We start from the raw sequence: 23,020 nt of genomic DNA, 5'->3' as shown, positions 1-23,020 counted from the left end.
TACAATGCAGAAATAACAGAGCCTCTTTTTGCGATTATCTTTTGCAGGAAAACCTACAAGGCCATTTTAAAATTTGAAATTTGTGGGCATAGAGTTTTGATTGGATCAGACAGGTAACAGGAATTAATGTGACAAATGTAAATGAGTGTCTCCAATTTGTTAGCATTCAGTTTCTGATCATTAATTTTGATAATGCTATAGAATTATCCATGATCCATATTCCTATCGTGAGGAGGATACAGATTGAAGAAGAATTGGGTTTTCAATTGCACTGTCTTTGACTTACAATGAAAACTCAACTCCTTGATATCATCAATGAATCATCAGCTTTAGGGGATTTGCAATAGGAAGAATTAGTAATATTTTCTCATTTACCCAGAACCTATTATAAACATAATTCCAGTGCTATGTCTGGATACTCGCCGATACCTCACCTGATAGGAAACTGTAACTGGTTCACTTTGGAATCTGAATTCAGTGAAAGAAAAAAAATCAGAACCTTTCCCTCAAACTGAATTTTTATTGTGTTTGGCCTAATATTACATGCTCACTTCCCTGGAGAACCTCAGCATCAAAAATAAAAGTTGGAAGTGTTCATTCTCATTCGTAGAGTATGCCATTTAATCAAACAATGATATAAATTAAGGCAAAGAATGAAAATAAACAAACAAATTGCCAAATTAAGCAGCAGAAAAAAACTCCAGTTCCTTGCTTTCTGGGGAGCATTTTATAAAGATTTGTTTAAAAAAATCCCCATCCTTTGGGGAAGTTAAGGGAAGTTAACTGAACTATGTTAAAGCTTTGTTCCATAAAAACTGTATTTACGAGCCACAAGGGCCGCACTTGCATGGATGCATGCAGTTATTTTAAAATCAATCATTCATTTAAAAAAAAATGACTTCCTTTGGCTTTGTTTTAGGATGTGGGTTTAGCTGACAAGATTGGCATTTATTATCCACCGACACTTGATATGATCAACCAAGCAACTTGCTATGGTAAATCTGGGAGCAAATGAGAGTCAACCATGGTGAGAAAGGGTGATTTTTATGTCATAGCTGGTAAGGATGCGAACTTCCTCCCTGACTGAATCAGTTGGAGTCTTACAACAATTCAACAATTTTCCAGTAACTTTTACGAGAACAATTTTAATCAATAACTTGCATCGTTTAGTGAAACTTAATATGTCTTGTCAAAAGAACATCCTGTCATGTCAATAGCAATGTGGATGATACCAATTTTATAGATTGATGGTGGCAGTTGGTGGCATTTTTTTCAGCCAACAGATGTTAAAATTATTCTGGAATGTAAATACAGTGGTTTTCATGCATCATCATCCAGAAGCATGGTAGTCCTTTGACTCCTGCCTTGGATATGATCAATTGATTCAGAACAAATGTGGAACATTTCCTGTCTGCGAATCACACCTACTTATTGTATAAGTGTTGTCCCATTGGAACAATCATAAATAAAGGCAATTTTGAGATTCCTGCAAACAAATGACCTGAATTTATTATAAGATAGCCTTCAGAGATTCCAGTTAATCACAAGTGAAAGCATCATATACCCAAACTACAGAAGTTATTTTCTCAGTTTGAGGGTTTCGAGCCAAAATGTTGACTGACCATTTCAACTTTGGATACTGACTCACCCACTGAATCCCTCCAACCTCTCTGTGTTCCCTCAAGATTCCAGCATCTGCAGATTTTTTTGTATTTCTCCTGTGTGGAGCAAGCTGTTCAGCATTGAAGCAGTGATGGATGACAGACCCATACCAGTTACAGTCAAGATCATGGGAAAGCATGTAATTGTTCATTGACCTCATGTTAGACGTGAAATAGAAGGAAGCGAGCCAATATTTCTCCACAAGTTCTTGTAATGGAACTTCCTCTGAAATATTTTGTGAAGTTTTTTTTATATAGTGTGGCAGGTGGCTGATGTATATTAAATGCAACTAAGAATTAAATTTATATTTAGACATACAGCACTATAACAGGCCAATTTGGCCCTATGGGTCTGCGCTGCCCAATTTACACTCCATTTACCTACATCCCAGTAAATTTTTGAAGGGTGAGAGGAAACTGGAGCCCCTGGAGAAAACCCAAGCAGACACGAGGAGAATGTACAAATTCCTTACAGACAGCGTGGGATTCAAACCCAGGTCCAGTCCTGATTGCTGGCGCTGTAAAGGTGTTGCACTAACCGGTATGCTAACTGTGTCTCCCTAAAGTTGTTGGAACATGGCATTCATTGTTGGTTTCCATCTGGGAAAGGTGGTGGTCAGGAACCCCCATCTAGGAAGGAATCTGGAAATAACCATGCACCAGAAAGGCTGAGAACATCTGAAATGAATCAAGTCATTCTAAGGACGTGCCCTTTCATGAGGCGATTGGTTCTGCTGCTGCTATTGAAATCAGCGTTAAATGTAAAGGTACCTTTGTTCTACAGATTTTCAATATTTTGACATAAAAGATGCATAGCATGCCAAACAACATCCCCGTTCAGCCTCCACATGTAAACATATTAAATGCATGACAGATTATGATGTATTTTCCTGAAGAATGCTATGCATAACATTGTCAATCAAAATTAGCAAAAGGCTTTCAAGTTTAATTGTACTGTACAAAAGAAATATGCACTACACAGCAGGATGTGCATATATTTATAATAAATTGTGAAATTATTAAAGGACAGCTTTATATCTATCAAATTTGTTCTGGCCTGTATTCTTCTTGTTGACTTTCGTCAAGGCAAGTATTTTGCCATTGCCAAGTTCCCATTCCTATACATGCCCATCATCCAGTAATTTTACCTTGATGTAGAGAAATTATTGTAAATTTGATGCTTCCATGGTCATCCAGAACAGCCATTCTCAACAGGGGCCACATGACCACCCTCCCACTCCCCCTCCCCCTCCCTGGCGCTAGAGCACATTTAAGGGGGACCACGGACTGATAACCTAAATATGTTTTTTGTAGTTGGTCGGAGAGAAATAGGGAAGAAACTAACTAAACAACTGCTTCACAGGGAAGGGGGCCCATAAATATTGTGCAAAGTCCTAAGGGGACCATAATCAGAAAAAGATTGAGAATGGCTGATCTCGGACTAATTTGAGATGTGGAACTGTGCTCAATGATAACACTGCCTAAGAGATAGAATTTCCATTTACAATTTAAATATAAGATTAATTTGAAAAGTTTTTGCCTACTGCTAAACTTTCATTAGATCCACATTTGACCTTAGCCATGGGCATATCACTCCCCCTTTATAAATCGCTGCCTTCAACAAAAGGCGGAGAACAGAAGTCAAAATAAACCTTTTTTTTTATAAACTGAGGATAATCATAGTTATCATTTCATTCAACCTTTCAAATTTTGCTTACACATCAAAAGCAAGTACAGTACGTTACCAATTATCCGAAAGCCACTTTACTGAAATGACCAGTTATCTGCAAAAATTTTTGGCGGCATATGGCAACATAATATCAAAAGTTTAAAACAAAAGTTGAATTTTTCCCTGCTGTGCCAAAGTGGGACTCTGACATGCTGTTAGCACCATTTTGAATCCGATGGAACTATTGTGTACTGAAGTGTACTCAACGTAAGAATTAAACTTTATTTCATGCTTGTAAAACCTTCCCTTGTTCTTTGTTGTTGTTTTAACCACTGATACTGTCCAAGTATTATGCCGATGCTACTGGGCTGGGATTGAAGCAGGGACCTTGGGTCCCTGGGCAGGATCGGCGACGGAAATGGGGAAGTGTTGGGAATCCAAGCAGGGACCTCAGGTGCCTGGGCAGGTCTGGTGATGGTGGTGGGGAAGTGTTGGGATCAGCGACAGCCGATGCAAGTATTCCACTGCTTAAACTAGGCTGCCAATCAGATATCTGGAAAATGTAGTTAACTGATATATATCTGGTCCCCAGCATTTTGGACAATCAGAAACATACTGTTTATAATTTAAATTGATATTGTTCTCTCTTTTATTCTGCAGTCCATTGGTACTTGTATGCCAAAGAATATGCATACATGTAATTTTACCTTGGTCACTCAAGCAAGAGGTTTAAATGCAAAATAAACACTCTACCAACACAGCTATTGGTCTGAATTTTAAATGATTAGCAGCTGATGGACACAAGGGGAACCTTCGACTATCAGCTATCCATCCACAATATATCTTGAACTTCCAAGCAAAAGGTGGAAGTCAAAAATCAGTCCACATGCTGAATTCTCTGACACTGTATTTACTATTGAATTCAGTACGTGATCAATGATTTACTGACAAAAGGATACAGGTGCATTTCATATTTGATCCTCAGCTTTATACAAGCAAGGGCTGGCTCTATTTAACTTAATCAGCTCAGCTCACGTTGGAAAAAAGTGTATGCTAGTGGGGAACCTGAAAAGCATGCTGGGTTCAGGAAAATCTGGCCACTAGATTATCTTTTATACTTTAATATGTCTAATATTAGAATTACAAGCAAACCCCGCTACACACTACTTCAATCAACATGAAATTCAGTTATTATAATTCAGAAAACTGCGACCTTTTCTTTGTTTTACACATGTAATTACACAGTTATTGCGAATTATTTCTGGAAAACTTGAGTTACAAGTAGAACAGGCCTAAATAAAATATGCACAAATGACAGTCAGACTCAATGTGTGCTCCCTATTAAATAAGAATAAAAGAAAATGTGGAAAAGAATATGACAGTGATATTAAAAGAAAAACAATTATTTTAGAAGAAAAACGAAGTTGTGAAACATGAAGACGGTGCGAGCAATGTGAAAATCGAACATGATCTTGGCTCCAATGAGTCAACAGTACGCACAATTTTAAGTAAGAAGCACGAATATAAAGAAAAAGGTAAAGTTTTATCAGTTTCTCTAAATGTAAATTACTTGAAACAGAATTAATAATTGAAATGAAACAGCTACTTCATCTTTGGATTGAAGAATTGTGACCACTGGTACAAAAAAAAACATTCGAACCAAAGCTTTAAATATCTTTTCGATGCTTAAAAAAATAAATTTCAAGGGGATACAGAAACTTTTGCTGCAAGTTTTGTTTAGTTTGATGGCTTTAAACATCGAACAGGACTACACAACGTAAGAATTACAGGGGAGCTGCTCGTGCTGTAAAAATACTGCTGCAAAATTTCCAGATATTTTTCAACAAGGATTTGAACTTGTTGAAGCCGCCAAGGATTTTTATGTAAATATCGATCCTAACATGGAAAGATGCATAGAAGTCCTCCGCAATTTAGAAAAAGCAATCACTAGCTATAGGAAATTGTTTAATGAGAAAAAAATATTAGAAACTGTGCAGGCAACTTTGGACAAATATTTTTCTAAGAAATAGTTCAGTTGTGATGTAATTATCAAATAACTGAAAAATATCAATTAATTTTATTAACCCTAACAGTTTTTGCATTATATGCAGCTAAAAGTTGTTTTTAAAATAAATTTTTAAGTCTTGATGAATGACCTGAAAGGACAGGGATTGAATGTAATTATTCCCATTGATTCTATTAATTGCTTAACATGAATTCATCTTATGGAGTAAAACTTGGGACAAATTAATCACGTAAAATGGGGTTTGCCTAAATTGGGATTTCAAGATTTAGGGTCCTTTATTGTCACATACTAGCACAGAATATATATTACATGAAATTGCCTTTGGCCTGCCATAAGGCAGACCAACAGTTGCACTTAGAGTCGCCCAATGCCCTTTACAGTACGAAGGATAAGTAAAATAGAGTCCCTTCACAGTCACTGAGTGTCCATGAATTCACCTCCAGCACACCTGCAAGCTCTGCAGCTGCACCGACTCCTGTTTGATCAATCAACAACCTGAACTCCAAATCCAACCTCTGACATGATCACGAAGCCTACAATCCCGGAGACCCTTCTGCCCTCAGCACCCTCTTGAATCATAGCTCCAAAACCTGGATTCTCTAAACCAGTCTCCAGCAGCCAAACGGGTCATGTAAGACGCTGTGATGAATTTGTTTTAATATTAATTTTGAGGTATATAAAATTCTATATTATATTTCTTAGTAAGGGAATAAGTGGGCTGGTGGAACGTATACATAGCATTTACATTTTACAGACACATGATTATATTCAGAGCCCTTTGAAATGGAAGCTGGCAAATCTCAGAGACCATTTCTCTATAAATTCATTGTTCAGTGGAAGCTATGTAAATAGCCATAACATTGAAGTACTCAAGAAGAATTTCTGGTCAACTAAGAGACCATCTGTTGATTACTTATGTCTTTTACAATTGAAAAAAGATAATAGAGTGATGAGAGATGGCAGCTTTTCAAATAAGCAAGTTCTTGATTCAATTACCTGCACAGACAGACCAGAGACCATTGACTCATAATTCATACTTTTGAAGAAGGCATTATTAACTTCAAAGACAGAAATGTTGTCATGTGTCACGTGATGAGATATTTCAGAGAGACCTATTACTGAACGGGAGGCATTTTGAAATCAGAAGTTGACCATTCTGTGGGGAATTCAGGATTGAAGACACTGTAGCCAAGAAAGGTACTGTTGCATGTTACTCCTGGTCAAAGGAGAACACAGAATAAGTGGCTTTTAAATGAGGAAGACCATTTCTGACTGTCTCTTTAAGATAAAGAAGGCAACCTTGTTGTGTCCATGGAAATGATTACTTTTGAATAAGAAAGCAAAAGTAATCTTGGATTTGAAACATAAACATTTTTAAATGGTTACTTAGTTCAGCCCTTGCCTTAGTTTGTGAAATCATTGTGGAAGAAAGTAGCCACTTTGCTGTCTCTTTGAAAAGAGGATAGATTCATCGTGTGGAACACAGATTCCAAATCTCCAAGCCAGAGAGGAAAAATTACTCGTATGAAGAAACATTGTTCTGAACACAACTCGACAAGAAATTTGTAAGTTTTAAAGAAGTCTGATGTCTTGATGTATCAAAATACTTCACAATCGATTTTGAGCAACAATTTAAAGAAATCTGATGCCTCACGCTTACACCATAATTGCTTTTGAACAGCAATAAAGACATTGAGTTTCAACACAAATGCTTTCTGAGATTGAACTTTAAAATAATCTCTTCAGAATAATGCATGAACTGTAATGGTTTTGGTTTTACCACACAAACATGTGCGCTCACACATACATTTGCACTAGAGTTAAGTTTAAAGTAAGAAGTGTTATGTTATTAATAGTTATTAATAAAAATTATTGTTTTAAAGATACCATTGTCTGTGGTGAATTTTCATTGGTGGCTGATCTAGTTTGTAACGGACCCCCAACAGCAAATTACCTTCAGCTTGTGTGGGTCCCTCAGCCATTGAGCCCCTTGCTGGAATGCTGTTGTGGTCATCATTCTCTAGAGTCATCTCCTCTACTTCTCCTTCTCAACGGGAGCTATTCTCCCCATTTCTAGTTCCCTGCGCCAGTCCACTGATCCTCAGAGTCTACAACCACTCATGGCTACTGCCAAGCACAGCCTCAATCTTGGGCACAGACTTCTGCAGTTCCATAATTTTGTTTAAAAACACCATCTGCACCTTTAACAGCCCGCTTAACATCTGGACGGAGTCACCGACATTAGGATGTGGCGGTTGAACCTTTCAGAGCAGCGCTGTTACTCCACTCTCCCGAGTCCACACTAGCAGCAGCGCAACATTATAGCAACTCTGCCAGCACTTTCATTTTTTGATCCACAGATCAAATTAATTTTCCATACAACATCAAATGTGTTTATTTGGTAATGCCCGCACAGGGCAGGCTTAGTTTTCAATTCATTTTCACCGAGGTGTTGGATTTTTAGAGCTAATTTTAATTTGACAGCTTAAATGCAATTTTAAAAAAAGACTTTGAGTCATTAAGTAAGAATTCATCTAAAAGTCTTTACCTAAACAAAACCTTTGAACAGTGGTTCAGTTTTTAATTTTTTTAAAATATATCGTGAATACTACTTAAAACTTTCTGATGTGTCTTTAAATGTGCTTTCACCTTGGTTTTCACAACAAGGAATTTTGTAATCAGAAGCTGGGAATGTTTTTGAAAAACAATTGATGATAAAATAAGATCTCTTATTTTTCAGCCTCAAACTTTCCATGGTAATAATTGAACCTCCCTCTAAATTGTGTACAGACGTTTCACAATTTCCTTATTTTGCACGAAAACAACTTCACCAACTCAATTTTAAGGAAGAACATTGGATTAGATCTGTAAACAGTTGCAGATATGTAAGAAACGCACCTCCTCCATTAAATGCACACAGCACATCAAACCAACTTGCTCATCAATGCAGGATATGATGGAACAGCAAGAAGGCTGATGTCTCCACCTGAAACAGTTACAATTCTGTTACTCAACCAATCCTGCAGTTTAATTTTTTTTGCTACAGATTCCAGCATCTGCCATCTCTTCTGTCTGCCTCCTGATCAACATGTGCATCCAACATAAACTCCATTCTTCATTGGCTAATCACCTCATTGTGGAAAGCATCAGTTAAACAAGTCCACATTATTGAAGGACAGACTCACTGTCCACTGATGTGTCTGCAGCAGGCATTGGCACGTATTCCATAGAACATTGCAGCAGAGAAACTGGCCTTTTTGGCCCTTCTAGTCTGTACTGAATTTTTTTTGTGTCTAGTCCCACTGACCTGCACTCAGTCTTTAGCCTTCAATACTTCCACTATCCATGTACCTGTCCAAATTCTTCTTAAATGTTAAAATTGAACCCACATTCACCACCTCAGCTGGCAGCTCATTCCACACTCCCACCACTCTCCAGCCCTTTTACAGTATGGGAATCCCAGTCAATATGTGGAAAATTAAAATCTCCAACTATCACAACCTGACCTCCAAGTTCCTGCAGCTGTCTACTTTCTCTCTACAGATTTGCTCCTCTAATTCTTATTGACTGTTGGGTTGTCTATAATACAACACCATGAGTGTTCCTCAGCTCCATCCATATAATCTCAGTAAAGGAGTCCCCTGGTCTGTCCTGTCTAAGCACAGCTGTGATATTTTCTCTGACAAGCAATGCCACTCCCCCTTTTATTCACCCACCTCCCACCCCACCGTTCTATCGAAGCTAAAGCGACAGAAGCCTGGAACATTGAGCTGATTGAAATAGATGCACCTGAGAACATTCCCACCATGTATAACCCATTAACCTCTAATGATGCATGCAATTTTCATATAATCTTATCCCTCTTCCATTCCTCCATCCGCTCTGGCACGCTAGTTCTCCTCTCTTTGCAAATCTAGTTTGAACCCACTGGAGCAACACTAGCTAACGTTCCAACAAGGATATTAGACACTCTCTAATTCAGATGTAAACCGTTCCATTGGAACAACTCCCACCTTCCCTGGAAACAACCCCAATTATCCAGAAACCTGAAGCTCTCCTGCACCAAGTCTTTAGCCTTGTGTTAAGCTGCATTATCATCCTATTTCTAACCTCACTAGCATGTGGCACAGGTAGCAAACCTGAGATCTCTCCTTCCAGGACCTCCTCACCCTTCCAACCCACGTCATTGGTCCCTATGTGGTCCACAACTTCCTATTGATGGGAAGGGCCACAGGGGTGCCCTGCACTGCCTGAAGTCAAGGTAAAGGCCTCCTGCTCTTGGTATATTCCCTGCGGACTTCAGCAACATTTTAGAACCACAGGAAGTGCTAAACTTTTGTGACATCACAGCCACACCTTGTAGAAATCAATCAGCTGCAAGACTGAATATTTGATGATCCCTTTAAACAGTGAAAGTGGCAATATGCAGGTGGAGGGAGTTGCTTCCAATTGCTGTACAAATGTTTAGCTCTGTGTCATTATCTTTTAGTGCACACTCGTAGATATCAACGATCTACCAAAGCTGTATCTTTCTGACAAATATTTACATTGCTCGTCATTTACATTGGTACAAAACTCATGGTAACTGCTTTCACAAACAATATGCCATTTGGAACCATGGCCACTACAGAGCTGAATTTTGCAGACATAATTTCTCAGTGTGCATATGTTCGAAGTGGAACTGTACGTCCCTGGACTTATCTGGAATTTGCCTCAGGCTTCCTTTTCAACACAATTATGAGAACTTAAAGTCACTTTACACATTAAGCAATTTGTGTTACATCCTGTGAAACTTCCAAAGTTTAAGCAATCTGCATTACACCCTGTTGAATGTCCAAAGATGTCACAATTTTGTTCAAAATAATTCTTTACTGACTACTGAAAAAAAACATTTGTTTCTCTGCATTTATTTTTCCAAAAGATGGGCTCAGAGTTCCTAGCTTTGGTAAAATTATTCCTTCATACTCCTTTTATAAACTGCAATATGCATCCAGTATGGATCATTCAAAGTTAATTGGAGGAAGTGAAGAAAGTAGTGGCAAATACTCCAGTAAACATTAGTGAAAGACAGATCTTCAAAATTAATATTGACACTAAGACATGGGGACACTATCGAAGGCTACTTTAGAACTAATATAGCCTAGTTCACACCAGGCTGGAAATAGAAAATGTCTGAATGGTTTGAAGACAGTACTGTCAAATTTTACTGTTGGGTGAGGGGTGGCAAAGAAAAATCTATATTGATCACAGAAGACATACAAAAGACTGCAGATATTGGAATCTGGAGCAAAACACAATCTGCTGGAGGAACTCAGCAGCCCAAGCAGCATCAGTGGGAGAAAGAGAATTGTTGGAACCCTTCAACAAGACTGATAGTGTAGGCGAGTGATAGCTAATAAGGACAGGTGGGAGGAGTGGGACATGGGCCAGTGAACCATGGACTGATGAAGGATAATGGACAGAGGTGGTTGATTGGCAGGTACCAGAGAAAGCGGGGAGAGATGTGAGAAAAAGGAGTAAGGTGGAGGAAGATGAGTAATAGAGAGTTGGGGTGGTGATACGTTGATGCAGACGCTGCCAGTCTAGAGTCTGATAAGGTGAGAAGGTGACAATAGTGGTATATCAGGATGCCAGGGGGATCCAAAGAGAGAAAGAGGAAAAGCCCAGTGGGGTAAATGGGGGTGGAACTAGATGGATGTGGTTGAGAATGGGTGGGAAGTGGGAATGAGACAAAAATGGGGAGGGAGGAAATTGAGGTGAAAGACAGAAAAATGTAAGTGGCTCAGAAGAAGAGGGAGGGGACATTAACAAAATTGGGCTATAGGCTACCAGGTTAAATAGGAGGTGTAATCCCTCTGGCAGTGAAGAAGGCCCAGGTTGGGCATGTTGGTGTAGGAATGAAAAGTGCAGTTGAAATGGCATGCAACCAGGAGCTCAGGATAGCCATGTGGACAAAGTGTAGATGCCGTGTGAAATCATCCCCATATTTTACACAGGTTCTGTTGTGCCCAACCAGGATAATTTACATTCTTATTGACATGACTTAGCTTCTTGTATTGTAAACTATATTTTTGGCATATGGTCTAGTAATTCTACCCATGTTTTAGGCACTGTTACGAATCCAGAGGACCCCAAAACCTAACAGCAATAGAAATTCACCAAGACAAATGGTTACTTAAACAAAAGTTGCTTTTAATTTTCTTTAAACATACAAACAGGATCAAACTTTAACTTATTACTATTAACTTAACCCCCTTCTTATTCTAAGCGCTCATGTATGTAATGTGTGTATCTTCAGGAAATTTCTTTGATTCACAGTCCAATCTCACTTCTCTCTCCTCCAAGTTCGCCGGTAACAATTATGAATTTTCACCAGGCTCTAGTGCTTAAAGGTAAATGGTTACTGTTCAGGAAGGTTCTCATTGGTTTCAGAGAGAGATTGGACATACGCACAAACTGATTTCCTCCGATCAACCACTTCAGTGTATTGCAGCGGAAACTTGCCCCATCATAGGTTTTCCAAATGATAATCTCTTCTTTCAGGTCACCACAGAGTTCCTCTTGTTTCCCCTATTTCAGGAGAAACACTTTAGCCAGCCATTTCCTCTTGTAAGGACTACAAGGATTTTCAACAGGCTGAACTCAGAACTCACAACCTATCTCCAAAATGGAGCTTGCCTTGTTTCAGCCTCCAAAAGCTACTGCAGAACTGTAGAACTGACCTCTCTCTCTCTCTCTCTCTCTCTCTCTCTCTCTCTCTCTCTCTCTCTCTCTCTCTCTCTCCAAAGAATCATGCTTTTTTTTCTCTCTGCAAAACCACACAACCCCTCATAGAAAAGCAAAGTGCATCCAGACAGATTGCTGGCACCGGAATCATTTTCTGAGCCTGGACATCTGTTGCTTTAAAGACAATAGTCATTTATTCCACAACATCAGTCCAATTAACACCTACTTGTGAAACCTCCATAGGCATTCTTCAAAGAAATTCACTGTGGACATGAAGTCTCTGCTTTGCATATCTCTTGCATTTCAAATGAGATGTCTTTTGTGAAAAGTTAATGTCTGTTTCCAAAGTGACCTACACTAAACCCCCCACAATCTAGCTCTTTAAAAAACATTTTTATATATAATATAAAATATAATATAACCCATAACAAGCACAAATTACAGAAAATTAAATTTCAGTCAATATCATTCCATAATTTCCAGTTGAAATTGAGTAAATTGCAAATTTGGACAATTTGCTGATAATGATATGAGTCACATGCCATCACTGTAACAGGATTACTAACAGGATTAAAACTCCACATTTCAATCATTGTGGGACTGTATCAGAGAATGTGGAACACAATCTGCCAATTTATTGCATAATCCTCTGACAATGGGCAATCTCAAAATATAGCATCAGGACCGATTGTTGGCTGTTCAGACACCTTCCTATGTCCACAGAGTATGCACAGATTAATGAGTGTGTTCTGTAGATTTTTTGTTGAAGTGAATTTCATTTCCTGGGTCTGTCAGCAGTGGCAATGCAAGTCATATCCATTACTGAGGTGGTTGTTAAGATAGATGGCCACACAACTGTGACATGTTTGGACAAAGCAAAATGAGGGCATCAGGCGAGAAAGCAAAGATATGTTCACCTCAGAACAGCCTTCTCTGTGAGACTCCTCAGAGACACCACATCTTACTTGGCACTCTCCAATGAAGAATTCTTTAACAAGCTCAGATTTTCCAGGTGTTTCACATGTGAAACTCAATGGAAAGAACTTCACCCAAGACCATATGTCTCAACCACTCTCTATTTGGAGGTCAAGGCCAACTCAGTAACCACTGAATCATTCCATGTAGCCTCTGCATCTGGCTGCCATAACTCCCATTTTGTTGCAATCTCTCTACCATGATGCCTTTGACTTTAGGGAAAAACAGTTTGTTCCATGGGCACTGAGATTTGTAGGCTTCACAAGAGTGCAGCTGCCAATGGCCATTCTCATGTGTGACAGATTATGTTATATACTGCATATAGATATGTTTTATTGGAGATCAATTGTGGCAGGTTTTTTAGTTTAGGCCACAGACACATACAAACACTTAAAAACAGATCTCATATAAAATGCCAGAGCTTTGCTCAAGCCAGACAGTCCAGGGTCCAGGTGCCTTTGCACAAACTTTGAAGAATGCCTATAAGGACTTCACAAGCAGACGTTAATTGGACAGGTTGTGGAGTAATGGATTATTGTTTTGGAAAGCAACAGATGAACCAAGTCAGAAGATTACGTTCATAGCCCCAGTCTGTCTGTGCAGTTGGCTGTTCTAAGAGGGTCATGTGGTTTGTGTGTGTGTGAGAGAGAGAGAGAGAGAGAGAGAGAGAGAGAGAGAGAGAGAGAGAGAGAGAGAATTCAGTTCTAAACTTGTGGAAAAACCCAATTTTGAAGATGGGTTGTGAGTTGTTAGTTCAGCTGGTCAAAGCCCTTGTGGTCCATACAAGAGGAGAGGACTGGCTGTATAATGTTTCACCTGAAATAAGAGAAACAGAAAAGGAACCCTGTGGTGACCTGAAAGAAAGAGGTTATCATCTGGAAAACCCTGATGGGGCAAATTTCTTCAGGCAAGACACTGAAGTGACTGATCAGGTGTCTGACAATCAACAATCAACAAACCTCTCTCTGAAAACTGACAAGAACCTTCCTGAGCAGGAACCTTTTACCTTTCAAGCACTAAAGCCTCATGAACTGTATAAATGTTAAATTCTGTGCACAGTATAAGAATTGCCTGATACCAGTGAACTTGGAGGAGTGAGAAGTGAGATTGGACTGTGAATTAAAGAACTTTTCTGAACTTTACATACACGTGCTTAGAATTAGGAGGGGGTAAGTTAAGTTAATAATAAGTTAAAGTTTGACCCTGTTTCCATGTTTAAAAATAATTAAAATAAACTTTTGTTAAAGTAACCATTTGTCTTGGTGAATTTCTATTGTTGCTGGGTTTTGGGGTCCTCTGGGCTCATAACACGTACCAATTAAAGATCTAGATCTTTTCATCTTTGCATCCTATCCCTTGATGTGTATCTTTTTGTGGATTTATACAAAAACAAATCTCTTGATGATACCACTTCTCTGGGAAATACACACAAATTTTTCCACTCTGAGAGTGTCCAATCTGATGGATAATGTCAGTGGCTAGCATTACCAAGAGGAATGGATCATGGAGGATAGAGCTACCCGTGGATGCTTACATGAGCATGTTCTCCAAGGACAATTGAGCATAGATTCAATAAGAGCCACCGAACTACCACGATCACAGCAAAAAGCATCCTTGTTTTTTCAGACTTAACTTGTATTGTCTTCATTAATCTAGGCATATACTCCCTGCTATGATAAACATCAGATAATCTTGTAATTAATGTTAGCAGTTGGTGCCAGAGGAGGAGCAGGGAGACCTGGAGCCTAAGATCATGGAGCAAAGACAACACAGCAGCAAGTCAGAAAGGAGAGAAGGAGGAATGTAGCAATTATAAGGTATAGAAAATACAGCAATGCAGCAGGTAGGAGGTAAAGATGTGTAACCATCGTTTTGGGTCTGAGCCCTTTGTCTTTCATGTTTCACTCTATTGTGATGTGTCCCTGTTCACAATCACAATCTCATTTCCCAGCTGTTTGGAGAAGGGTAGAATTATCTGCATAGGTCTAATGGACACTTTAAATCTTATGGGGAAAAAAAACTTGTGAAATAATAATCTCCAAATCCAACCAATTTACCCCTCCACATTCCAAATGTTGCCAGAAACAAAATCCAACAATTGGGTTATAGGGTGGGGAAGCCCAGATGACACAAAAATCCTGCACATCCTGCTTTACAAGTTTACCTGCAGGAATGAATGAACAAAACCCTGCTCTGCTTACACAAAATGCACTTCCTGGTGAGGATCTAAGCTGCAGGTGTAAACAGTAATGTGTAGATTTACCTTAACATATTCTTTGAGGATGTAAATTTTCTTGCTCACTGGTGGAGAGCCTGCATCCTAGTAGATACAATATTTTGCTGATCATGTCATGCAAATCCTTGTGAATGAACATGAGAGCTCCTTTTCCCTTCCCTGCAGCCTTTGTCTTCCCCATGACAGCCAAAATGGGTGTTGCTGCTATGTGTCTGTCATTCAAAACATAGCTCTGAGGTCTGAAGCCTTTGTTGATTTGTGCAGCTGAGAATCCGGAGTTTGCTGAATTGAATATCACAGGTCGCATATTCAGTCTTGTTTCAAGGTGTAACCAAACCTTTTGCTAATTTTGTGATTTTTGGACCTCATTTATCTTTAATGCTTGATGCAATCTTATTTTGGTGAATCAAAAAAGTTGCAATCCAATTTTACTCAACATTGCTACAGGTAAAATGCAAAGATACATTTTTAAAAGCTCCATGTGAAGAGTGCACACGAAAGATCAGTATGTTCATACCAAGTTCCTTTGTTATTTCAAAGGAGAAATGGAATGTACTTAGAACACACCAGAAACATAGCTATCACATATTATATCTATATCTGTGACTTGTCTTAAACTCTGAATTTGGTGCCAAAATAATTTAAAATTGCAGTAAAGCTTTCATTGCATTATTGAGAATTTATATTTTTTTTAAATCAACAGAATATAAAATTGTCAATTACCAAAAAATTTGGATAACCTTTTTAGTGATAGTATTATATTTTTCCTTCAGTTTAATCACCAGGTGTACCTCCAAATACCCCACTGTTTTATTATTGAAGTTAAATGCTTCTGAACTTATTTCTGTGATACAGCCTAATGTAATCAGTCCAAATTGAAACGTGAATTGTAAAATCAAACCACTGATCATTTCTGCACCAGAAACAATAAGTACTGAAAGCTTAAAACGTTTTCCTGTTGTTAACTTATGAGGGTTTAAAACTAAAAAAAACCTGAGGTTAGCAACCTGCTGCTGCCAGCTATTTCTTGAGCACTTAAAAATTCCATTCCCTGTTCATTGCATGCTTGAGCTCTGTTGCAGTCACCGTTAGATTCTGCAAGATAATTGAGCTCTCCAGAGAGATGAGGTTGATCTGAACAGAAGATACGACTTTCTCTGATAAAAGCAACTTCCTCTTGCTGAAGATTAGATCAGTAAGCACTGTATCTGAGCTGAAGCCACATAGCAAATAGCTTCTTCTCTCAGGCAGACTGAGTTTATCAGTTGTGGCCTTAATCATTCTGTCATAAATAACACAAGCTTGTACCTTTTCTGCTCACCACTGACATTTAACAGCTGACACCTGCACTGCCAATGGTAACGCTTCAGTAACCAATGTATACTCATTAAAACAACATTAATTCTGTAAATAGTACTGCTCTGGGGGAAAAAAGAACATTGACAGACTTGACATGTCAAATAACACCAATCAAAAAAATTAGGTTTCTTCTAATCTCATTTAAATTTTCAGAATCTTACCCGGCGTAGAACAGAACTGCAGTTTGTAAGAAATCCAAAAATCAAGATTGCGACGTTGTGGTTTAATTCAAGAGATTTGTCTATCAATGTAAGTTCTTCTATTTTCTATCTTTTTTCTAATTAATGCCTACAGCAATCAATATTGCTTATTATATTGCAAGAAATTAAAATGCATTTTAATAATCATCTAAAAACTAATGTCCAGAAATTGATCCTGCATAGATGTGTTATGGAGTTGTTACCAGAAAATCCAGTAAGATACCAGGTGTTCTGGGATAAGATTGGTAGTTGAATGGCAATATTGGCAGCAGTAGTGTAAGATTGGTACCCTTCCATAAATCTTCGTCCGCGAAGCCAAGCCAAAGAGAAGAAGAATGGGGAGGGTTTGGTAATTACGAGTATGTAATTGGTGGTGGTAGGTTGGGACTGAGATGGATCAGTTGTCAGATGGAAACATAAGGCAGTTCAGGTGGGTACCTAGTGAAATCAAGGACTTGTTCAGTGAGTTGTGTGTCTTTATGGGCAAACAGAAGTAAATAAATTTTATGCATTATGTACATGAAAAAAGGAACCTGAATTCTCATTTAAATCACATTAATGAAAGCTGCACAGGCATTTTGTTAAAACCCATTTCTGAAGGAGTGGCTTGTGGTACATGCAAGCAAATAATCATGCAACTAAAAGTACAGAATTGGTGTACAGGTGTGCACTATAGTGCACTGGATTCCACACTCAGGACTTCGCTCTGAATGTCAGGGTTGTAACTGCATTAGCACATCAGATGTACAAAGATTAAAGACTGAAAAATCATGGACCCTGTACAATACACACTGTGTTCCCTGACATACAACAGGAATTTGGTTTTTATTAACATACTGCATCAAAGTATAAAGTCACACAATCCAGTTTCTAGGCATGTAGAATATTTCACCAAAGCTTTTCCTCAGTTGTTACATTTTGTACCTAAATTCCTGAAAGATTTCCATAATTCTTTCAAGGAAAGCAAAATTCAGACACTGTTGAAATAAACCATCACTTAACTGATGCTGAAAACGCCAATTTTAATTTACTGGAGCCAAAAATGGCATTTAACATAAATTACATGTCAGGCTAAATGTACCATTTTAATGCAATTAAATTAAGGGCAGTTTGTCACAGAATTTCCTTTTGTTAATCCTATTTTAGCTTTAAAAATCACTACATCATGAAGAGTGCCATATTAGGCAAAAATAAAATAGTAATACTATACCATTCACCTGGGAAACAAAGGATTTATAGATGTGAACAGAATGTATCACAATTGAATGATGCTGTATTTGAACCATCAACAGGACTGGAAAAGTCAGTCATCACCCAAACTTTAATGTGGAAAATACATAAGCACAAAAGACAAAAATTGGATTTGAATAATTTTGCTCAAAGTATAATATTCAAAAGGTAATTCAACTAACAATGAGAAAAAGGTTCTCCATTAAAGTATCATTTAGCATTATCATGAAAATCTTAATTTTACAGAATGTTTTGGTTTATTTTTCATATACATCAGACAGGACTATTTGGCAGTTAAATTCATTTTCACAGTGCAATGATGTCATATTGCATCATTGAAATGTTAAACTTCACTGGAAAAGGAAATTATAATATTCTGCCAGGTTTTCTCCTTCAGATGTCCGACCATGAACATAAAATTACCCAGTTTATGTATTATATGATAAAGGGGATATTGGTTGCATTATTTAAAGATTTAATACAATTTGTATGTCAAAGCCAAATGGAAATATTATTCCATTATTACTGAGAAAATACTTTCCCAAGTACAAAATAACACCTATTTTTAGAACTTAAATCATAAGAAAATACTGTATTAAAAAAGATAAGGGCCACAACCGACTATTCTAAAACATATCACCCCAATTTTATGGTCTTTTCATAATTTGTTTTAAAGAAGCTCAATTATCTGCGATAAAGATCCACTGAAAGTGAAATTTTACAAATATGCCTGCCTTGAATACATTTTTACATGAGTTTAATAAATAATTAAGGTTTATAACTTCAGTGCACTGCCTGACAATAATTTTATGAAGTTCAGTGAATTAGTAATAACAAATTCTGATGGAGCATCATCCTACATGTCAATTACTTTGAGAATGAATATTTCCACAACAGACTGCTACATTTTCTCTTTAATCTATGATGTGATTAAAATTAAAATAATTTACATGTGTAATGTCTGTTCTATTTATCTTTTCTAAGATTACATTCAAGTTGCCTCTCAAATTTCCTTGCATCTAAATCTTTGAATGTGAGGAATATACCTCCCAGAATTATTTGAGCCATTTATTTTCCTTCCTTATCAATCTAACCACATTTTTAAGGTGTCCAAAACAGGACATAGATTTGCAAATGAGTGGACTCACCAATAAGTTATAAAATTAAAAATTGGTCTTCCTTGATCTAGAACAAAATATCTTTCTTTTTCAATCTTTTTATTGGCTTTAATATATGCAAAATACATAGTTACATATAGTAATAATAATAAAGTAAGTTACTATTGAGTTACAAGTATCAAGTAACAATGAACAAGATACATATGAACTCATTATTAATTAGAAAAAAATAAAAGAAAAAACATATATTCTTCAACTAGTCTAACAATCTAACCCACCCTATGAGGGCTGCTGGCCAAGTTAAGAAGAGCACTACTCAGCAGAGTAAAAGCAGAGATGAATAATCTACAAAGGATCCTAAAGAGAAAGAAAATTAAGATCTATTACAGCAGTAGAACGGTTATTTTTGTTTTCTAGAGTCAGACGTGCCATCACATCCATAACCATTGAGTATGAGTAGGAGGGACAGCATCTTTCCATCTCAGCAAAATGGCCCTTCTAGCAACGAGGGAAGCAAAAGCCACTACGTGGCCCACTCACTTCAACAATAGCAATGAAAAGTCTAGGAGTCAAATTACTAATGATATTACTATTACTAATGATAACGTATGAAATACCCCTTGCCAGAAATTAGAGAGAGAAGGATATAACCAAAACATATGATACAATATACCTTCCTCAGTTTTGCATTTATCACATTTAGAGATAATATTAAGATAAAATTTAGCTAACTAAACAGAACAAAATATCTGTTATTCTTCCTACAGCTAACATCGACTGATACTATCAAAGTACAACTGGCAATGAAATTTATTATTTTTACTATTTTCCAATCTACCCATCATAAATATCATTATAATTTTATGATCTGCTGTGTAATTTTCATTAAAAAAATTCTTTTGACATTCTTTGGCCAATCTACAAAATTTCTGCAAGTGTGTGGGAATATTTTTTTAATCTTCTCCATACTGGGCCTGCTGCCACACAACTCTAATGTCATCAGCACCTTAAGAGCCACAGCTCTTCCATGTAGTTCCTATTCAAACACATTTAATGTAGGCCACTGTAGAATGCCTCTGGTCACTGAATTCCACCATGAGTCAAAGGCCTCCTTCCCATCAGCATCTCCTACTGATATTTAGCCAAATCATTATCCTTCTCACCATGTTTTTTTTTTTGGTTTGGCATAACATCAAGAGTCAAAGGCCCTGTACTGTGCTGTCGTGCTATGTTTTATGTTATATTCTATGTTTTATAAAAATCTAATTTTTTTAACCTTAAAAGCCCAAGTTTTTTTTGGACAACTATAACTGAAGTTTAATCAGAATCTTTCATTTAGAAAAATAAGTAAAATTAATATCATAAAAATAAATTAGTCTTGTATGCTTTAAATTCCTGATTAAAAACTCTAATCCAAAGCAGAAGAATTAATTAAGAGGCAGTGAGGATGACCTGGATGGGTCCAGAATTTAGAACTGGAGGAATGTCAATTTTCAGTAGTGCAGGTTGATAAATCAGTGGTATTCTCTACCACAGAAATGCAGTGGAGGCCACGTTATCAAATATATTCATCAAGGAGCTAGATATATTTCTTAATGCTGAAGGGATTAAAGGAGGTGAGCAGAAAATAGGAACAGAGTCCAAAAGTGGATGACCAACCATGATCACGTTGAATTATTCTAGAGAAATTTTTGTTAAAGAATTGTACACAATGGAAATGAAAGTGTTATAACACTTCCTTAGAGTACAGGAAATGGTGTTCATGCATTGCACACTGCAGACTTACTTAAATCTACTAAAAAGGACAGTAAACTGGAATTTTAAACCTGATTGTTTAAAAACTGCACTGTTAAACATATTTAAGTGTGTATAAAAATATTCCATGATTCAATTTATGATAGTAACAATTTGTGACAGTTGTTCCCCCCCCCACCAAGAGATACAGCATTGTAACAGGCTCTTCTGGTGCACATGTCCGCGCTGCCCTAATACAGGAACACCAATTAACCTGCAAACCCTGTGCGATTCTTTTTGGAGGTTGGGAGGAAACCGATGCAATCACGGGGAGAAACAAGCAAACTCCTTACAAACAGCAGTAAAACTTGAAAATCTGCAGTCACCGTGATTAAAGTAAAAACACAAAGCAGGTGAAACAGTGCCCTTTATATAGCAAAGATACATTTTGGGCTTGGGCCTTTCATCAAGGTATGGAAAAATGTCTGCGGGCATCCAAACAATATAGTAGAGGGGAGGGGTGGTCGCAAAGGCAGGTGATAGGTGGAGAAGGGAGGGAGGGGACAGCAATGATCAAGAGGAGGGGGGGGTTGGCTAGGGGAAGGGGGGGGGGAAAGGAGAGAGGAAAACTGGAAAGGGAAGGGGGAAGAGGAGAGAAGATGACATTAACATCAAATACAACACCAGATTTCAATCTGGGAACTCTCAAGCCATATGGCATCAACATTGACATTTCTGGTTTCTTCTAACTTGCTCATCGCCATCCAATCACCATGTTGTTGCATTCATGACACTTATTGCTAGAAGATCTATTTTGCTTAGGTGGAAAGATTCTACTCTGCCTATATCCAGGGGATATACCAAACTTTAGCTTGTTTAAATTTAGATAAGATTAGATGTGCTATACATTTTTAAAGAGGGTTATGGTCATTGTGCAGGTAGGTGGGACTAGAGTGTTTGGTTCGGTGCGGACTAGAAGGGCCTAATGGCCTGTTTCCGTGCTGTAATTGTTATATAACATATATAAATATATAATAATAACATATAGCTGATACCTGTATTAAATTTGGTAGTATTTGACACCCATTTATGATTTTTTTTCATGATTCTTAAAACCTGTTTTAATTCAACATGTTTTACTATTGTTTTTACCTTCATGTTAACTATTTTCATTTATCCAATGGAATATTTATTTGTTTATTACTGAATTTTATTGTTTTAGGCATCCCAACTTCTATTAGGTTAGGGGGCTAGATAACTTAATTTAGTTTAGGGTTAGATAATTTAGAATATTTATATTTTCTACTGTTTTTATTATTTGAACAATAGAGCGGTGAGGAATCAATGTTTATGATATATCTGTTTGATTTATCATCTGTAACCTCGCATTCTATACATTGTCTATTTTTTGTGTGATTAAACATAATAAAAAGATTGGAAAAAGAAACATTGGTTATGTATTTTTACCTTTGCTATACAAAAGGACACTGCTTGAACTGCTGAGTTTCTATAGCATTGTGTTTTTTCTCCTTATAAACAGCACCAGATTCGAACCATTATAGCACCTCACCGTGTCACCCTGTATTTTGGATTTTTCATTTACCTTCAAACTTCAGAATATCTAAGGATACTAGTCAAGTGTATCAAATTGTTAAGAAATACACTTACACTGAAAATAAAATATCATAATTTTATAGTTTAGTATTATAGAGAAAAAAATGTTAAATGTTTTGTGGTACAGCATGCCACTTTGTAGCGCATTAGGAGACTTAACTGAAAGTCTGAGAACTTTACCACTATTTTTGTAGTATAAACATCAATATCTCATTAATTTCCACAGCAAAATCTGTTTTCTAGAAATTTTTTTCTTCTGAAGATAGATTCAAAGTTTGACGATCCATATAGAAATGCAATTCAATTATATTTTAAACTGCATTACTTTTAAAAAAAATTAAATTTAGACCTATAGCACAGTAACAGGCCCTTCTGGCCCACAAGCCCATGCCTACAAAATACACCAATTCACTGACCATCCATGAACATTTTTAAAGATTAGGTTTCAAGAAATATCATAACTTTGAATAAA

General features: G+C 37.2%; 2 protein-coding genes across 8 annotated transcripts in view; one reads left to right on the top strand and one right to left on the bottom strand.

Annotated features, from left to right (window-relative positions):
• The window catches only part of LOC138749986 (uncharacterized), a 139,434-nt gene that overhangs the window by 49,021 nt on the left and 67,393 nt on the right, over positions 1 to 23,020 (top strand). For 2 of the 4 annotated variants that reach the window (XM_069912115.1, XM_069912126.1), the window contains 3 exons: positions 14,766 to 14,874; positions 16,806 to 16,901; positions 19,968 to 21,484. In XM_069912115.1, the coding sequence (XP_069768216.1) occupies positions 14,766 to 14,874; positions 16,806 to 16,901; positions 19,968 to 20,342 (580 nt within the window). In that variant the 3' untranslated portion in view covers positions 20,343 to 21,484. Of the gene's footprint in view, positions 1 to 14,765; positions 14,875 to 16,565; positions 16,652 to 16,689; positions 16,902 to 19,967; positions 21,485 to 23,020 lie in introns of those variants that run through there. The other 2 variants (XR_011348999.1, XR_011348998.1) reach the window with 2 other exon arrangements.
• The window catches only part of ikzf1 (IKAROS family zinc finger 1 (Ikaros)), a 92,799-nt gene that overhangs the window by 42,733 nt on the left and 27,046 nt on the right, over positions 1 to 23,020 (bottom strand). The gene's annotated exons all lie outside the window — the stretch shown is intronic.

Source organism: Narcine bancroftii, chromosome 1 (assembly GCF_036971445.1).
Source record: "Narcine bancroftii isolate sNarBan1 chromosome 1, sNarBan1.hap1, whole genome shotgun sequence".
Lineage (NCBI taxonomy): Eukaryota > Metazoa > Chordata > Chondrichthyes > Torpediniformes > Narcinidae > Narcine > Narcine bancroftii.
The sequence above is the reverse complement of the archived record's forward strand: the minus strand, read 5'-3'. Positions and strand labels throughout refer to the sequence as shown.